Source organism: Pelodiscus sinensis, chromosome 1 (assembly GCF_052426305.1).
Source record: "Pelodiscus sinensis isolate ZL-2025 chromosome 1, ASM5242630v1, whole genome shotgun sequence".
Classification (NCBI taxonomy): domain Eukaryota; kingdom Metazoa; phylum Chordata; order Testudines; family Trionychidae; genus Pelodiscus; species Pelodiscus sinensis.
This window is the reverse complement of record NC_143052.1, coordinates 340700172-340720032: the sequence shown is the minus strand read 5'-3', so window position 1 is coordinate 340720032 and position 19861 is coordinate 340700172. Positions and strand designations below refer to the sequence as shown.

At 45.3% G+C, this 19861-nt stretch overlaps 1 protein-coding gene across 3 annotated transcripts in view; it reads left to right on the top strand.

The window, feature by feature from the left end:
- MYO7A (myosin VIIA) overlaps nt 1–19861 on the top strand; it is a 184870-nt gene that overhangs the window by 44737 nt on the left and 120272 nt on the right. For 2 of the 3 annotated variants that reach the window (XR_016348571.1, XM_075919508.2), the window contains exon 1: nt 16729–17345. The exons of the other annotated variant lie outside the window; for it this stretch is intronic. Coding sequence is in view for 1 of the 2 variants with exons in the window: in XM_075919508.2 (XP_075775623.1) it covers nt 17241–17345 (105 nt within the window). In the remaining variant the exon portion in view is untranslated. Of the gene's footprint in view, nt 1–16728; nt 17346–19861 lie in introns of those variants that run through there. 3 annotated transcript variants of the gene reach the window in all.

Here is a 19861-nt window from a genome sequence, read left to right as displayed (position 1 = left end):
TCTTGTCGCTCTTCTCTGTACCCTTTCCAATTTCTCCACATCTTTCTTGAAATGTGGCGCCCAGAACTGGACACAGTACTCCAGCTGAGGCCTAACTAGTGCAGAGTAGAGCGGCAGAATGACTTCACGAGTTTTGCTTACAACACACCTATTGATACAACCTAGAATCATATTTGCTTTTTTTGCAACAGCATCACACTGTTGACTCATATTCAATTTGTGGTCCACTATGACCCTTAGATCCCTTTCCGCCATGCTCCTTCCTAGACAGTCGCTTCCCATCTTGTATGTATGGAACTGATTGTTCCTTCCTAAGTGGAGCACTTTGCATTTCTCTTTATTAAACCTCATCCTGTTTACCTCTGACCATTTCTCTAACTTGCTAAGGTCATTTTGAATTATGTCCCTATCCTCCAAAGAAGATGCAACCCCACCCAGTTTGGTATCATCCGCAAACTTAATAAGCGTACTCTCTATCCCAATATCTACATCATTGATGAAGATATTGAACAGTACCTTGAGGAACTCCACTTGTTATCCCTTTCCAGCAGGATTTAGAACCGTTAACAACAACTCTCTGACTACGGTTATTCAGCCAATTATGCACCCACCTTATCGTGGCCCTATCTAAGTTATATTTGCCTAGTTTATCAATAAGAATATCATGCGAGACCGTATCAAATGCCTTACTAAAGTCTAGGTATATGACATCCACCGCTTCTCCCTTATCCACAAGGCTCGTTATCCTATCAAAGAAAGCTATCAGATTAGTTTGGCATGACTTGTTCTTCACAAACCCAATCGGGGGGCTGCAGGAGAGCTTCCACCCCAAAGAGCCCACAGAGCCACCCCAGTCCTTCCCATCGGGGGCTCGTACCCCATTCCTCCCTCACCTCCTTCCACTTACCCCTCGCTAGCCCCCATTTCTGATGTACAAAATAAAGGACACGTGTGTTCAAAAATAGAAACTCTCTTTATTTAACAAAACTGGGGGGGGATTAACCTCTGGGGAGACTGGGAAAAGGAGGTGGGAGAGGGAAAGGGGAAACCTGGGAGGAGGAAGCTGGAAGGGGGAAGCCAGAGGAAGAAGGAGGAGGGGAAGTATCAAACTATGGTGTGCCATATCTTCAGTACTGTGTACAGATGTGGTCTCCTTACCCCAGAAAAGATGTTTTGGCCTTGGAAAAGGTTCAGAAAAGGGCAACTAAAATGATCAGGGGTTTGGAACAGGTCCCATATGAAGAGAGGCTAAAGAGACTGGGATTTTTCAGCTTAGAAAAGAGGAGACCGAGGGGGGATATGATAGAGGTCTATAAAATCATGAGTGGTGTGGAGAGGGTGCATAAAGAAAAGTTCTTCATTACTTCCCATAATAGAAGGACTAGAGGACACCAAATGAAATGAATGGGTAGCAGGCTTCAAACTAATAACAGAAAGTTCTTCTTTACAAAGCAAATAGTCAATCTGTGGAACTCTTTGCTGCAGGAGGCTGTGAAGGCTAGAACTATAACAGAGTTTAAAGAGAAGTTAGATAAAGTCATGGAGGTTGGGTCCATGGAGTGCTATTAGCCAGGGGGTAGAAATGGTGTCCCTGGCCTCTGTTTGTGGAAGGCTGGAGATGGATGGCACGAGACAAATGGCTTGGTCATTGTCTTTGGTCCATCTCCTCCGGCGTACCTGGTGTTGGCTGCTGTCGGCAGACAGCCTACTGGGCTAGATGGACCTTTGGTCTGACCCAGTACGGCCGTTCTTATGTTTTTATGTTCTAAGCTCAGGGCTCAGGGTTGGGGGTCTCACTGGACCACCTTGATTTTCATGCAAACCTGCTCCTGGGTGGCCAGGCTGGCAGCTATCCTGCCCTAGACGGCCACTTTCCTGTGCCTAGTGCGGAGGTCGTGGATGAGGTCCACGATGTCCGCACTAGACCAGGCGGGCGCCCACCTCTTGTGGCCCCGGGCAGGCTCTTGGGAGCCGCCAGCCTGGTCCCGGGAAGAGGCGGAGGGCTGGATGGCAGCAGGTGGCTGGCTCGTGCCGTGCCAGGTGCAGGGTCTGCTGGCTGGGTGCTGGCAGGCTTGCACCTGGCACGGGCACCGTAGCCAGACCGTGCCCCTTTAAGGGCTCCAGGGCCGGGAGGGGGGCAGACAAGTTTCCCTGGTGGTGCCCAGAGAGGCCACCAGGGCAAGCTGGGGAGGGCTAGCCTCCCACTAGTTTGAATTAAGTGGCTACACAGCCCTTAATTCGAACTACTTAATTCGAACTAGGCGTTAGTCCTCGTAGAATGAGGTTTACCTAGTTTGAATTAAGCACTCCGCTAGTTCGAATTAAGTTCGAACTAGCGGTTTGCCTGTGTAGCGCCTGTTAAAGTTAATTCAAACTAACGGCTGTTAGTTTGAATTAACTTTGTAGTGTAGACATACCCTTAGAGACTAACAAAAATATAGAGAATCATGAGCTTTCATGGGTAAAACCCACTTCGTCAGATGAATTGGAGTGGAAATAACAGCAGAAGTACCTGTCCATTGTAGGACCCGTGTTAATGAGGTTATCAATATTAAGGTTTATTTCCCTTTATACTAATTGCACCCACTATTTAGCACTTCTGTACTTCCTGGGGTAGGGAAGCATTGGTATCCCAAACTTACAAGTCGAAGGGCATTGAGGTACATTGTAAGGTGATTAAATGACTTGCCCATGGTGAACCAACTCAGTTGTGCCAGAGCAGGGGAATAATGCAAGGTACTAATTGTCCTTTGCTTTGCACAGTGTGCACTCACTCAGACTGTGTGTTGGGAACATGAAACACTGCTATCCTGATGTGATAATGTTTTACACCCACATTACATCGGCATAAATGGCATAGGTATAAGGCAACAGCAAATCCGGTGTCTTTATTTCTGTTCCCATGATATAGAATATCCCAAAGACTAAAATGTCTATTTTTATATATAATGAGTCATGCCAGGGGCTGAGTACTTCTGTCTTTGTTTACTCCATTATGAAAAATAGAAAAAAGTCTGGAAGCTGTTTTTTGTTGGGTTTTGAGTGCTCTTTCCTTAAATCGCTATCCATTGAATACAGGTCGTCCTCACTAGAAGTCCAAGACACGTTCCAAAAAACTTGGACGTATAGTGAAACAACTTAAAGTGGGGAATCTTTTTCCCGCGGCTGACTTCCATTTGTGCAAATTGTTTTGTTTTGTGTTTTTTTGTGTGACTTAAGAGCAGGGAATGGGAGGAATTATAATGTATCAGTTCCTACAAGCGTCAATGATTTTAGTGTGGAACAGATGTATACTGGGGTGACTTATAGCGGGGATGCCCTGTAGTACTCTCAGCAGCAACTAAAACTAGAGTAGGGGTGTAACTAGTTAACCAGTTTAATGATAAAATTGTCATCTTTACTCGGTTAACTGTGAAGGACTGGTGCACAGTGGCTGGGGTCTGGCCAGCCCACTGCAGGCGGTGGGTCCCTCCAGCCAGGACCTCTGCAGGCAGGAGACTGCTCCAGCTGGGGTCCCACCATTCTGCACCACAGGTGGGATGCTGCTCCAGCTGGCCAGAGTCCCACAGTGCTGTGCCGCAGGCAGGATCTGCTCTGGTTGGCCTGGGTCCTGCCATGCAGTGCCATGGGCAGGGTCTGCTATAGCTGGCTGGGGTCCCGCCGTGCTGTGCTGTGCCATGGGTGGGGGGCTGCTCTGAGTCCTGCTGTTCTGTGTCAGGGGTGGGGTTTGCTCCAGCTACCCTGCCCACCCCTCTGATTAACAGACCGCTGGGTAAGCATGCCAATAAGGCTAATGCTTACCTGGTAACTAGTTAAGCTTCTACATCCCTAAACTAAAGTCATACACACAAGCTGCTTAGCCTGCAATAGGTCCAGAACTCCACACATGGCACTCTGCAAATATTCAGTGTGGAATCACTTAAAAAATCTGGCATTGTCATGAATTTTGCAAAATATTTGGAGCTAGAGCCTCAGCCTGTATAATCGGCATCAATTTCAAGGCAGACACAGCAATTTGCACATGCTGAAGACAGTGTTCCCGCTAAGATTTCCCATCCGTGAGCAGAGTCAGTTTTGTCTTGTGCGCCAGCATTGAGGTCATGTGGGCTTGTTCAGATGTGTGCCACCGTGGTACCCACCAGTTACTAACAAATATATATGTTGCCGTTTGGTGCCCTGGGAGCAGCAGGGCAGCCATCACACAGCCCTGGCTGCAACTCCAGCCCTGATCCACCCACCCTGAAAACCACCCAGCTTGGCACCCAGTCTCACTTCCATCCAGCCTAGCACCCTCCCTGTCTGGCACTCTCCCTGCCATCAATCCACCCAGCCACCCTGCAGACCCCTTTGCCTGGCACCCAACCTGGCACTCTTCCAACTTGGCATACATCCTGTCACCATCCTAGCCTGGCACCCCCCCAGCCTTTCACCCCTGTATGGCACCCCCATCTAGCACAGCTAGCACCCAACCTTGCATCCAGTCTGGCACCCTCCAAACCTGGCAGCTCCCCAGCTGGCAGCCCCTGGTTGGATCCCACCTGAGCACCCGCCCAGCCTTGCACTCTCCCATCCTGGCACCTTTCCAACTTAGCATTGAGCCTAGCACCCTCCCAGGCTAGCACCATGCCTGGCACTCATCCATCCTGGCACCCCCTGCCTGGCGCCAAGCCTAGTACCCACCCAGCCTGCCATCACTGGCACCTGGCCCAGCCTGGCACCTACCTGGTCCTGAGGAACAGGCCAGTCCATGTGCTAGATGCTCTGGGAAGAGGCTCACACAGGTGCACCCCTGCCTGGTTGGTGCTGAGTTGAACTGCTCCCTGCTAGTGCCTAGCTGGGGAGGAAACTGGCTCTATCACATGGGGCAGCCGCCCACCATGCAGCCCCACCCCGGGAATAGCCAAGCCGCTACCACGCGGCCCTAACCCCAGCTTCAGCCTTTCCCCAAGACTGGAGCCGGGTTCTCCTGGTGTGGGCTGCATGATGGCTGCTCCTTGGACTGCGTTATCCTCTGGCCCTTGCATCTGGAGCAGCTGCACTAAAATCAGGCTCCAGCTCTGGCAGGCGCCACGCAGCCCCACCCCGGGAGCAGCTGAGCAGCCACCATGCAGCCCTGCCCCCCCTCTCTCTCACCAAGCCTACCGCCAGCAGCTTACCTTCCAGGTCTGAGGAAGGGGAGTTCTGCTGCATGGCTCCACTGAGGAGGTTGGCAGGATTAAAATTCTTTATGCGTGCCCATGCAGGCACGCACCCTTGGGGGAACCTAGGCTGAAGACCTAGCCTTGACAAAATTTCATCCACATTGAATAAGCATCATAATTTTGTCCGCAGAGCCAGGATTTCACAGCAGAGTTCCCAGGAAACCCTTCACTTTATCCTTCTCACAATGCGCTCTTCATGCAATTGTAGACAATTGGTGGTGCAGGTAAAGAAATGGGAAAATATATCTACCCTTTCAGTGGAAGTGATCAGAAAACGGCATTTGTCCTGTGGGAAATTCTGATATTTTGAGAAGTGTGTTCTCAGTACAAGATTTTAAAATATTGTGTGGACCAGAAATTAAAAATATTTTGATTCAGAAACATCAAAATGACCTATTGAAAAAAATTGATAATGTCAAGACATTATAATACAAATTTTATATTTATTTAAATAGTGAACACAACATGTCTGAATGAAACAATAACACAAAAAAAGAAAATTGAAACTGAATAATCCTTTTTAATGTTTCCATCAACCATTTGTTTGAAATCTACATGTTCCAGCAAAACATTTTGATTTTGGCAAAGCAGCATTTTCTGAATGTTCCATCAATGGTTTTTTTAAAACCAGCACTACTTTTAAGCTATTCACGTAGGCAGACAAAGGGCGGGAGAGTCTGGTATGTTGACTGTTATTGTTAGCCGGTACACAGCCATTATAGTGAAGAATGCCGTACATGAACCGAGACAATGAAATAGATATAAATACATTTAAAAAAAATACTCAGTTATTCTACAAAACTACTGGCCTACTAACCACAGTAACTGCTGCAATGGGGTTAGTGTTCTGGGCCATTACAATAGGACGCCCACTTACAAGTTAGGTTTTTTAGCAAATCTGAGAATGAGACGTTTGAGGCATATCCTGCCTCTTCCTCAATTGTTGACATGAGTCTCCTTTTCCCTGGCAACTGCTGCTCAAAAAGAGAGAAAATTGAGAAGCCAGCACTCTGGGAGCCATTGACTTCAATGGGGCCTGGCTCAAGACCTGAGTTCATAACTCCCGGTGTGGAGCACAAGTCCACAAAGGGATCCCTTCCTGCTGTTGAGGTGGGAGGTTTCTGGGTAAGATGGGGTGAGAAATCCATTCCTATGCAAAGCTGCTATTTCTTCTATGGTATGTCTGTGGAGATTACTACCGGTGTTCCGATGGAGTCGTGCTCCACTCCTGTTCTTCAGCTTGTGGGGCAGGGGGAGGAGGTGAGGATGATTCTTGCCTCCGTTCTCCCACAGTCACTTGGGCTGGGCCTTGGGGAAAAGAATGCTTGCTTTTTGTGTGCAAAAAGGGGGAGAGCAAAATGCTGCTCCACTGAAGTAGTCAAAGGCAAGACTCCCATTGACAGCAGCAAGGACGGAATCCAGCCAGCATTTTCCATATCTCTGCTCAGGAGCTTTTGTGCCGCTAGCGTGAATGGAATGTGAACGATTTATGTGCTTCTCTGAGGACGGGCCAGTTCACTTAATTGCCAGCCCCATTGCTGGCTAACGGCGCTGAAGGTCACATGCTGCAATATTATGATCTGCAAATCACTCTGTAATGGTGTTTTACTGCATGGCAAACCCATAAATCTGTTTGTTAGAGTCTGTGCAAGGCAAACAGCTTGTTGTATTGAACTAGACACCTACAGTTGGACAATGCTCGTGTCCAGTGAGAAGTATGGGAAGCAATTAGCCATGTTTACATGCTGCTGTTATATTATGTGCTGAGAACTATCAGCAACTTCTTTATGGAAGCAGACTGAGATGTATTTGTATTGAGTATTTTGGCAAAGCTCCTCCTTAATCTCAGTGGGTCCTGTGCTTTCAGGCGGATGACTTGCCTCAGGGGCTCACAGCAGCCCTCAACCTAGACACCGGCTTATGGTTTGTTGAACTCCTCTCATCATTGGCCAGCATGTGAAACCAAACTTCATAGTCTTTGTGGCCCCTCCCAGTGGTACAGGGTAGGACAAACACTTGTGCCAAAAACAGTATTTCTAGTGCTGAAATGGAGGGCTAGTGGTGGGGGGAGGGGAAACCTGGGGCCGTCCTCTACTTCAGGTTCCAGCCCTGGGACCCTGTAATACCAGCTCTCTATAATGTTTCTTGTAACAGCTACGTGACAGCTACGAAACCCTGTGCCACTTCCCCACAGTCTTCCCCAGCACCATCTTTACTGGTGGTTCTTCCTCCTGGTATCTGCTTACACTTTCTTCTCCCAGATTCTCCACTATACTTTCTCTCATCAGCTCCCTCCTCACACAGGCTATGTCTACACTACCCCTCTCTTGTGCGAAAATGGAGCCTTATTAATGATGCAAATGAGGTGCAGCGATATTCCACGCTTTGCCTCATTTGCATATGTTTTTGTGGAAAAGGCTATAGTGTAAACATAGCCACACTGAGCAAACAGAAGCAATCCACACCCCGAGTGATTCCAGACAACAGCTAGGACTTCACCTTTTGGCTTAGGTTTCCCCTGTGTGAAACCCCAAGCAGAACTGAGACTCTAAGTCAATGGCCATTAAAAAGGGGAACCCAGGATATCATGGGAATCTGTTTTCGTATGGCCTGAGCTTTCCCCAAGAGCACCCAAGGAGACATGAGATAAAAAGGATCTTGTCCAAAGGGCCTTTATACCTTTGCAGTAGCCCCTGGGCCTGGGAGAGCGCAATAGGCTTCAGACCTAACCTTCTGTCTCTCAGACACCATGGCAATTAGCACAGGTAATGTATCCATTAAACATACAGTTCACATACAGTTTACCACAACCTTCAAAAAGACATATAACTAATAATCCTGCTTCAATCAATGTTCATCATAAATGTTAATATTCCCTTCTGATCCTGAACCCAAACGATAGTAACAGACAAGGATTGTTTGTCACATCATAAAAACACCTACTATTCTAGAGCTCTAAGAATGAAACTTTGCATGTCAACGATTCTAACCTAATGTAATAGCCCACTTCTCATCTAACATCTTCCCAACAAGTCCTCCAAGGTCAGCCCTGGGTCATTCAGCCTATGGGCTGGTTAACCCTTTCTGCCATGTAACACATTTTAATCCGATGCCTAATATTTCAATTAGATAACGTCACAGGGGGAAATAGCATCATAACTCCAACCAGTTAACAGTTGGCTTCTCTCCCAAATCCACAATGGCTTATCCCCCTTATAGGTTTTTCTGCTACTTCGTGTAACTCTGGATGATATTCAGATGAATATCCAATCCTTTTCACATTCCAACCAAGTTCTTGTCCTGTGGCAATGAGTCCGAGCCAAAACAAATGTCTTTCCTATTTAGGCCAAGATTTTCAAACATGGCTTGTGTTTCTGGGAGGGACTCAGATTTTAGGTATGCAGTTTAAGACTCCTTATAAAGCCTGATTTTCATACTTTTTTTTAGCAATTGCTGAAGGTTGCTGCACCCAGACCCACTAGGTATTTGAAAATCAGCCTTGATTTGAAAGGTGTTTGAGGAAGGGATGGTTTTTCCTTTGTGTGTGTGTACATGCCCTATCCATGGCAGTATCCATCTTGGCTGGGATTTCTAAGTGCTACTGCAATACAAATAACAGTAATTACTCCTCTCTGTACCCTCTTGAACCTCCCTAATCGATTTCATTCCCTTGTATGTGCTTTCCATCACCTGTGGCCATTAGCTAACTAGCCTACCTATTTAATTCTTGTAATCTTTCCTCGTAAATCCCTCCTGCTTGCCTCCTTGCTCTTTTCTGAATTCCCTGTAGTCTGTCAAAGCCTTTCTGTCAGATTACCATAGTGTGAATATTTGGGATTACATTCCTGCTTATCTTTTCCTCACTTTCCTTAGGCATCACTAGTTTGAGAGTTGAATTAAAGTCCATTGAGAAATCTCCAAGAAACAGCATCTTGGGCTTACTATTGTGTTCTGTAATTTTAAATATATACAATAGAGGGCACTGCTGGTATTTCTACTGCAGCATAGACCATAGAGCAGACTGGCTGCTTTCCATCTCCTGCCTCCAGGGGGCAAATAGCAAATCAATTGGGGGAAATTCTTCAAGCATGATGAGAAAGGGGGCTTTCTTAGCAGAGCTCAGGCAACTGGCTAAGAACTCTCAATCAGGAGCACTTCTCTTTACATCTTTTGTTTATTTTGAAGACCGTTTGGATTTTTTTCTCACGGTCCTCATCAATTAATATGTATTACCAGTCCTAACAGTTCAAAAATCATGAGGTAAACCCCCCGAAATCCTGAGATTGGGTTTAAAATCATATTTGAAAAAAATACATTTTCTGTTCCATTTGGCTTCTGGTTTCTAAGTCCTAAGGGTTGCACACACTTCATTTGTTCAAGCTTTGGACCACAACCGTGAAGTCTAGAAACTTATCTTTAAAAAATAAAAATAAAAAGCTCATACTCTCATGTAACCTCTTCAGTTCCCATAACTGGTGCTTTAAAAAACACACATCACATATTGTGTGACTTAGAATAATATCACAAATGTTGGCAGCATTGTGATTTTAAGTCCTTCTAATAATTTTTAAAGCCCTTGGCTGTGTAGCTTCATTTCTATGAAGCAGTGACATCACCACCCTCATGGACATGTTAGTTACTGAACTATAATCTGATCTTTTACTAATCTGTGAGGTTTTCCTCCTCCCATCCTCTGCATTAACCACAACAATGCATCAGTGTGTGATTAATGAGAGTATGATAGAGAAGACAGTGCTATTTGTATTTACTTGCCATGCAGATAACAATTGTGTTACCAAAGGGCAGGCTTAACTTCTTCTCATTCAGGTTTTTCCATAAAATGGAATCGGTATTTTAAATGTTAGGTTTTGTCTATACACTGTGGTTGCGTCTAGACTGGCAAGATTTTGCGCAAATACTTTTAATGGAAAAGAATACTTGTGCAACAGGGCTTATCCCTGAGCGGGATAAGTGTTCTTGTGCAAATACTCACAGCCAGTGTAGACAGGCGGCAAGATTTTGCGCAAAAGCGGTAGCTTTTGTGCAAAATCATGCCAGTCTAGACACAGCCTGTAAGTTGTTCTGCTCTAACTGTACCAGTGTAGTGCTTGGTACAACCCCCTGTAGTGGGGATATAGTCATACCATTGTAAATGGGCTTATAGCTAATACTAGTATCTTTATACCTTCAAAAAAGAATTAGATAAATTATGGAGGATAGGCTGATTACTGGCTGTTAGCTAAGATGGTCAGGAACACAACACCGTGCTCTGGATGTACTAACCTTTGATTGCTAGAAGCTAGAACTGTAAAACAGGGAATGGATCTCTTGATAAATTGTTTTCTGTTTATTCCCCTTGAAGAATCTGGCACCAGCCACAGTTAGAAGACAAGGTACTGGGCTAGATGGATCCTTGGTCTGACCAATATGGCCATTCCTATGTTCTATAGCAGTATAACTGTGTCCACTTATGGTTATATCAGTATAACTATAAATGTAAAAGAAAAAAAATCACATCTGTAACCAACATGGTAATACTGGTTCAAAACCTTCATAGACTAGGCTTTAAAAATCATGACTAGTGTTCTGAAAAAAATGAGTTAAAGCAGAGTGGATCTTCAGGATCATGAATCTCAAGAACTAAAACGTGAAAAATATTCAAAATATTAAAACTGAATTACGTTAAACATCAAATTAAATTATTTAAATAAAATTAAAGTAAAAAATATTTTAAATATTCACCTCTGAGAAAAATTAACTAATTACAACTAATCAAAAAATTAATTTTATTTCTGCAAAAAATCTGAATACAATAATTTTAGACCATTCAAAATAGTTTGCATTTTTTCAGAATTTGTTTTATTTTTTTATGGGAAGGGGACGAATATATTTGAAATAACATGAAACAATTTGTTTTGAATATACTTTTTTATGTTTCATTTTTTTGTGAAAAAAATGAAATTGAACTGTCTCTGTGAAATGTTTTTGAGTTTGACAAACCTGCATTTCCAACTGAATAAAAACTATGATTAAAATTTTGATCAGTTCTACCCAGTAGACAGGGCCATATATGTGAAGCTCATGCAGAGCAACTTAGATTTAATCTTTCAGGAATCAAAGCAAACAAGATCCCCTTCATTTCATGCACCTCTCAAATGAGGTTATTTTTATTATTCTTTCAGGACAAGCAGCCTGCACACTAATGACTGGGTTATTCAAACAGCCGAGATCTGGAAACGTGTACAGGTTGAACCTCTCTAGTCTGGCACCCTTGAGACCTGACCAAACCAGAGAATTTGCTGAACCATGGAAGATTAATATTGTCTAGCAGCATTACCAGCATGTCCACCGCTTATTGGGCTCCTAGAAGACCTTTAGGGGTAAATTAGAGCTACATAACAGCACAGGACTGATGACTGCAAACAAACCTTATGGAACCTCAGGGAAACTTGGCCACACCCATGATAAAAGGACATCTGGCTAACTAAAATCATGCCGGACCACAGATGTTGCCGGACCGGAGAGTGCTGGATTAGAGAGGTTCAGTCTGTACTAACTTCTTACAGAGTCAAAGGAACTCTGCCATGGGGATAAAGCTCATCTGTGCAGGGGACAGAGCTTTCTCAAAAGCCGGGCTGCAGCTGTGGAACAAACTTCCATGAAAGCTAGATAAGTTTACAGATCTTGTCATCTTCCATTAGGAGTGCAAGATGCATTTCTTCAGTCTTCCTTCTCTAACATAGACACAGAGCAGCAGAGACATTTAAAAAAAATCTCCACAACCCAAACCCGACCACAGCTCCAGCCCCTGGGAAGAGCCACCACTAAAGCAATGCTACCCTCCCCACCACGGGCAGTCCCAGTAAGCTCCCCCACCGCTTTCCAGCCCCATATCCTGAGCCCTCTGCCCTGAATCCTGCACGTCCTATCCCCTGCCCTCAGTCCCCCCCCCCACAAACCCTGTGCCCTCAGTCCTCCACCCCTGCCCTCACTCCAGCACCCTACACCTCTTGCCATGAGCCCCCATCCCTCCCAGCCTCTTGCCCTCACTCCAGCACCCCACCCCTGTGCTAAGTCCCCTGACCCTGCCCTGATTCCAGTCCCCCCACCAAAACCCTGCCCTGACTTCTGCACCCCAGCCCCTCGCCTGAATCCCCCCCCCACTGAATCTTGTGCCCAGAGCGCCCAACCCACTGCCTTCACTCCAACACCCTCCATCCCTGCCCTGAGCCCCCCAATTCTCCCAGCCCCTTGCCCTCACTCCTACACCGCTATACCCTGCCCTGAGCCCCCTCCCCAAGCTTCTTCTCTGATTCCTGCACCCTATCTCCTACCCTGAGTCCTGCCACACCCAACTCCCTGCCCTGAGTTCCCCACCTGCACCCTCTGCCCTGACTCAATGCATTCTCTGCCCTAAGCTCCCCTCCACTCCCTGCCGTGACTCCACTCCCCAACCCCTGCCCTAAACTCTCCATACACCTCCCAACGCCCCAAGTGCTCTGACTCCTCCACCCCACCTCCCTGTCCTGAGCCCCTAACCCCTGCCCTGACTCCTGCACCCCCCACTGCCTGCACTGAGCCCCATTATTTAAATAAAGCATGTACATTTTGCTTTTTATTCCCAAAAAAACCCACAACCTATTACTTCAGTTAAGGGCCCGAGCAATGCTGGGTACATCTGCTAGTGATAAATAATATCTGCAGTGTTCAATGGCCCTCCAGCTCACACATCTATTTCTGTGGCAGCGGGTGTAGTATTACCACAGTGAGCTGTAATCTAAAACGGGTGGTGATGCTGCTGACTCCAATCCCTTTGTTTCCTCATTCCCCTAGGTGGATTCCTTTATTATCCACTCTACATGTAGCCCAACATTCCTTAGGGAAAGAAGCCTGGGTCAGCCTGGTGACAGGATGCTGCTCTATCCCTTGATGCTAGAGGCCAGGGGCTTCATTTCCAGGCTCAGTTGGATGGGATTGCTGCAGAGGCCGTGCACTCAGACTCCTGCTAAGGGAAACCAGTGTGTCCTGTAACTCTGGGTATGTCTACACAACAGAGTTTTTCTGGAAAAACATCTGTTTTTCCGAAAAATGTCAATTACGTCCATACTGCAATCGCATTCTTTCTAAAGTAAATCAATAGAATAGAGGGGGTTTTCCGGCATTGGTAACCCTCTTTTAACGAGGAAGAAACCTTTTTCTGAAAGAGCTCTTTTGGAAAAAGGTGTGTGTGGATGGGGAAGAGGGAGTTTTTCGCAAGAAGAAGAAAGCGGAAAAAGCACAGGTGCCCTGGTGGCCAGTCCGTCCATAGCCATTACAGGTTAAATGTGAGAGAGCGTCCATTCAGTGTGGACGCTAGCTTTTGAAAAATCAGATTGCTTTTTTGATGCGTTTTGGCAGTGTGGACGCTCTCTTTTGGAAGAAGTTTTTTCGGAAGATCTCTTCCGGAAAAACGTCTTCCAAAAGAAGCCTGCAGTCTAGACATAGCCTCAGATACATGTGCCTCTGGCTGATTGAGACATGTGTGATGGTCTCCAGAGAAGTGCAGGCTAACCCTCTTCCCCCAGAAGCACAGTGTGGAAACATGCCTAGAAGGGAAGGGGAGCAGCTCCTCAGTCTCTCAGCTAGGAGGCAAAGGATCCTCTTATTCCCTGGGTTTGTCACGCTGAAAAATTGTGCTGTTACTATGTGCAGAGATTATACTGAGGGGAGAAGCCGCAACCCAGCACAAATCAGAAAAGGAAGCTACGAAGGCTCATTCCCAGCTAAGAACTAAATGTGTTGCCATATACTGCTGTGGACCAAATAAGAAGGTGACTGGGAAAGATGTGGGAAAGGGGCACTTTTCTATGTCCTTTACACATCCATCCAAAGGGAGAGACAGAAAGGTTTAGTGATTAGGCCAAAAGGACGTGGTTCAAGACTCCTTGGGTCTATTCCTGACTTTGCTGCTGACTCTCTGTGTGATGTTGGACAAATCACATAACTTCTGTATGCCTCAGTTTACTCTTCTGTAAAATAGGTCTGTGAGTACTTACTTCACAAGAGTGGTGTGAGGGGTAATTATTAATGGTCATAACTCTTACTGATCTACTCCAATGACAGGGGTTAGATGGGCTAGTATAAGGCAGTGTTTCTTTTAAGTACCCCTTTTAAAAAAATCGTAAGTACCCCCTTTAAAAAAATTATAAGTACCCCCAGTACCTCCAGTTTTCAGACAATTATTTCTACCATTGCAACACATTTGTTTAAACATCTTAATTGTAGCCGGGCAAGCAATGACATTTTTGGGTGTAAAAAGTACAAAAATAATAAAGCACTATAAACCTAAAACAAAAATTCAGTTCTCTCCAAATTTCAGTTGTGTTGATGTAACCCTCCCAGACTTCTCTCAAGTACTTCAACTCATACCACTGGTTGAGAAACACTCGTGTAAGGTATTTGTCATCTGCCTTATGTGCAGGGATACTACAGTTGTCATGGCTGGTAATCTGCCAGCAGGGGAATTTAAATCTAAAAACTGCATGTGGATTTTGAATACCCATGGATTTCTGTTGCCCATGATCACCGTGTGCCATCTGGGAAACATGCAAAGGCCTCCTTCAAACAGACTTCTTCTATAAGCCCTTCCACCAAAAACATCTCCACAGCCCGACAGGACCCATGGGAAGTCGATGGAATTGTGGTGTCAGTGGATGCTTTGTCTAAGAAAGGATAATTACTGAGCAGGGACATAGGGTTTGGTCCCTGTGCTTGGTCTTTGTACACTGTATTACAGGTCTGGTCTGTCCTCTCACGGTCTGATCAGATTCTAATTAGAGGGCTCTATAGCAGGGACTGCGGACCAGATCCTACATCAGGGGTGGGCAATAATTTTTTATTTTCAGTGAGTCGAGGTCCTGATTGGCCTGGAGACGGGGGAGCGGCAGGGCTTCCAGGCTGGATCCACGTACTTGGCAGGCCGGATCTGGCCTGAGGAGGCCCTTTTACCCACCCCTGTCCTACACCGAGCTAGAGCCATTTAGTGCTTCTTTAGACAAACAGTGCACAGCAAGCTGGGGTGCAAATGTACAATGCAATAGGTTCGCCACGCCCTGATTGTCCATGTGAGCCCCTTAGTTGCCAGCGGCAGGATCCACGTAGACACCATATGTGACAGGCTAGTGCACTGCAGTTGTACAATACAGCTAGCTGTGCACAGATTGTCTAGACAAGCCTTAGTGGTGCAAAGTGACTTTAAGTTGCTCGACGTGGGCAAGCAATGGTTGGCCAGGTGAGTGGAACCCTGAACTGGTCCCTTGGAAGTGGGGTGGAGAAAGGAGTTTTAGGATGTGTAGCAGGAGCTGATGAAGATGCTGGAATGCAATCTGCCCCACTGAGTCTTGTCCTTAGGAATCTTAATCCCAGACTGTCCTATTTCTTATGTATGCAGTGAGTCGAGGTCCTCAGAGGAGAGGTACAGGTGGGGCCCAGGCTTTATTCATACAAATATTCCTAGGGGCTGTGTCGACACTGGCATCCCTTCTGGAAAAGGGATGCTAATGTAGCACTTTGGAATAGGCAAATCCGCGGGGGATTTAAATATCCCCCGCGGTATTTGCATTAACATGGCTGCCACTTTTTTCCGGCTTGGGGATAAGCCGGAGAAAAGCGCCAGTCTAGATGTTATTCTCCGGAAAATAAAGCCTTTTCCGGAGGATCTCTTATTCCTACTTTCAAGCCATTAACATGGCTGCCGCTTTTTTCTGGCTTGGAGATAAGCCACAGAAAAGCTCCAGTCTAGACGTGATTCTCCGGAAAATAAAGCCTTTTCCGGAGGATCTCTTATTCCTACTTTCAAGTAGGAATAAGAGATTCTCCGGAAAATAAAGCCTTTCCGGAGGATCTCTTATTCCTACTTTCAAGTAGAAATAAGAGATCCTCCGGAAAAGGCTTTATTTTCCGGAGAATCACGTCTAGACTGGCGCTTTTCTCCGGCTTATCTCCAAGCCAGAAAAAAGCGGCAGCCATGTTAATGCAAATACCGAGGGGGATATTTAAATCCCCCGCGGATTTGCCTATTCCAAAGTGCTACATTAGCATCCCTTTTCCGGAAGGGATGCCAGTGTAGACACAGCCTAAGAGAATACTGCTCTGGATGACTCATATTGGCAAGGATTGCAGGATTGGGCCTTAGAAGAGCAAAACAGATTGTAATTTTTACATTATCATTCTTCGCACTTGCAGGTAATTTCAATCTATAGTTTAGCCTGACTTATCCCATAAGCTACATAAGTAATGCATCTCAGAACACCTTCCACTCAATTATTTAAAATCCAGTTGCTATGGAACTACTGTAGGTGATCGGTTTAAAGAAAATCCAGATGGCCTTTGGTTTTAGGTTCCCACTGCGCTTTGGTTAATTTGGTATTGCAAGGTATTAGGTTAATTAAAAGCCATGTGTTACATGGAGTTGACTACATTTGTGGATTAATAAGTATCCAAGAGTATTCAGTGTCCCGGACCTGAAAAAACATCAAGCTGCTGACAAGTTATTTCACTGAGAAAGGAAGGGAAAGAAGTCACGATGAAATAGAGATTTGCCTTGAATCTTACAGTGACATTTTCAGAAGGCCTCAAGTCTGAATTGCTGGTTATAGTTTTCTTTACATCTCCTACCAAAGATTACCCGTTCCTGGAGACGCTGGGAGGACTTGTAAATGAAGAAACACTCTGTTGTGTGCTCAGTGTATAGAGTCCAACCATGCAAAGTACTCTGGGATAGTTCCGTCATATTCCCGTGGTGGACCACCTGAAAAACTGAAGCTTTCCGTAAGGTCTTCTATGGAAACTCTCCTGTTAGGAGAAGATCTTCTCCAAGAACCACACTGTAACTCAGGACAGACCACCTCGCACAGGAATGAACTGCTCTGTAACAGGATGCATAAAGCAAACCACCTGGTATCTTTGAAGATTCCTTGCCAGCTAGTGGAGTATGTGTAGGAAGAGGTCCACGTAGTGCAGTAGCCTCACTAGGATGCTAAAGAGGCAAAACTCATAAACATGCAGCAATGTCCCAGCGCGGTGGATGCTGATGAGAAGGACCAGGGCAAATGGGCATTGCTCCGGAATGTCAACCAAGCCTTGAAACCCCTGACTCTCTTATCGGTAAGATAAAGGTCACTGACAAAGGCTTTCAGACTCCTTTGAAACCTATCTCCTTTCTAGTCCGTGTGCCGGACTGTCACATCTGCACCTCCTTCTTGGTGGCCCTCTAGGCACGGTACAACCTGTGTGAGCCCCTATTTTATCCACTCCCTTTAAAAAAACCACATGCTGATTACAGTGAATGGAGCTGATGTGTATATAAATTGCCTGTTGTTCCCTGTCCTTTTGCCTTCTCCTTAGATTGTAAGCCCCTGGAAGCAGGGATTGGAGTGTTTGGAATTTGCCTAGCACAGTGCCTGCTATTGGGAATAATACTTAGTGACATGGTTGGCTCAGAGAGGGTTATTTATTAAATGTTTGCAAATGTTTTGTGCTGCTGTGCCCTATGTCTTGAATTAACCCCAAACCGTCGTGATGTCAGACTAGTCAGGTAGTGCTGTTTAGTGGCCAAGAGCTAATCACCACGAAATCCATGTGCTGATGTCTTTGTTCCTATTGGACCTGATCCAGAGTCTATTGAAGTCAGTGAAAAGCCTCCCAGTGACTTCTGTGGCCTTTGCATCAAGCATTTTCCAAATAGGCATATGGATATTTTTAACAAGTGACACTGTCAGTAAGGTTGAGCCCTACAGTCCTGTAGGAGTCTGGCTGAGTTAGTCCATGCCATCACATTTCTCTTTTTGACCAGTATTAACAAATGTCATTTTACTTTGTATGTACAGGGCAGTTCTAGAAGATTAATATCCAGTATGTTAGCAAGTCAAATGATTTATTTGTTGTTGCTGTTGTCATATAGTAGCATGCAATCTAAGGGTGTGTCTAGACTACATGGCTCCGTCGATGGAGCCATGTAAAGTAGTTTACTTGACATAGTCAATGAAGCGGGGATTTAAATAATCCCCGCTTCATTAAAATAAAAATGGCCGCTGCACTATGCCGACAATCAGCTGATCCGGCACAGCGCAGCAGTCTAGACACGGCGCGGTTGACAAGGGAAGCCTTTGTTGACCGCTCCAGTAAACCTCGTTTCACGAGGCATATATAACAGATTGTTATGAGGAGGGAGAAAAAAATATTTTCTTAATCTCTGAGGATCAGACAAGAAGCAATGGTCTTAAATTGCAGCAAAAGAGATTAATTTGGATATTAGGAAAAGCTTAACTGTCAGGGGCTTTGTCTACACCACCAGGTTATTTTGAAATAAGTTATTTCAAAATAAGAACAGGTTAGACAAATAACTGGCAGGGATGGTCTAGATAAAAAATAGTCCTGCCATGAGTGCAGGGGGCTGCATTAGATGACTCCTCGAGATCCCTTCCAATTCTTTGATTGTATGAATTATTTTCCTTTTCCCTCAGGTACTTCTGAAGGCATTCTGAGCCACATGACGAGAAGTCCTGTGGCACCTTATAGACTAACAGATTTATTGGAGCATAAGCTTTCATGGGCAAAGACCCACGTTGTCAGATGCATGTAGTGGAAATTCCAGAGGCAGGTATAAATATACAGGCATAAGAAAAGAGTTCCAATCAAGAGTAAGGCTAGAGATAACGAGGTCAATTCAGTCAGGGAGGATGAGACCCATGTCTAGCAGCTGATGTGCAGGTATGAACAGCAAGAGAGGAGAAACTGCTTTTGTAGTTAGCTAGCCATTCACAGTCTTTGTTTAATCCTAAAATGATAGTATCAAATTTGCAGATGAATTGTAGCTCTGCAGTTTCTCTTTGAAGTCTGGTCTTGAAGTTTTTTTGTTGCAAGATGGCAATTTTTAAATCTGCTACTGTGTGTCCAGGGAGATTTAAGTGTTCTCCTACAGGTTTTTGTGTATTGCCATTCCTGATATCTGATTTGTGTCTGTTTATTCTTTTACGTAGGGACTGTCCAGTTTGGCCAATGTATATGGCAGAGGGGCATTGTGGTACGTGATAGCATATATTACATTGGTAGATGTGCAGGTGAAAGAGCCCGTAATGGTGTGGTTGATGTGGTTAGGTCCTGTGTTGGTATCGGTGTTTTTTGAAACAGTAACAGAGGCTCAGTTGATGTAAACTGGAATGCTGTCATAGACATCTGTTGCTTTACTGATTTATATAACCCTGTCACCAAAGAATCCTAAAGCACTTTACAACAGTGAACAAATATTATTGATGATGATGATGATTATTATTATTATTAATTCAGTGCCTCAATACTACCACCTGAGAATCTGACCTTAATTTTTCAAGGAGTTGCAGGGCGTGAAGAAGGCTGCATGATCCTGGATCCCCACCTCAACTATATTACCACACTGTGGATTGGGTGGCATTGAAGAAGCTGCCTTCCTTGCCTGATGCTGCAGCAGCTTCCAGGGTAGCAGTCCAAGGAGGCAGAGACAGCAGGTGCAAACAGCTTGCTAACTCCAGCTGTGCACATTGCTCTGCTTAGCAGCAAGAGTGCATGTAGCTCTGTCCTGGACCCTAACCAATCCTGAACAGCCTGTACCCTTCTGGTGGTTTGGGGGAGCTTACATGTAAAAT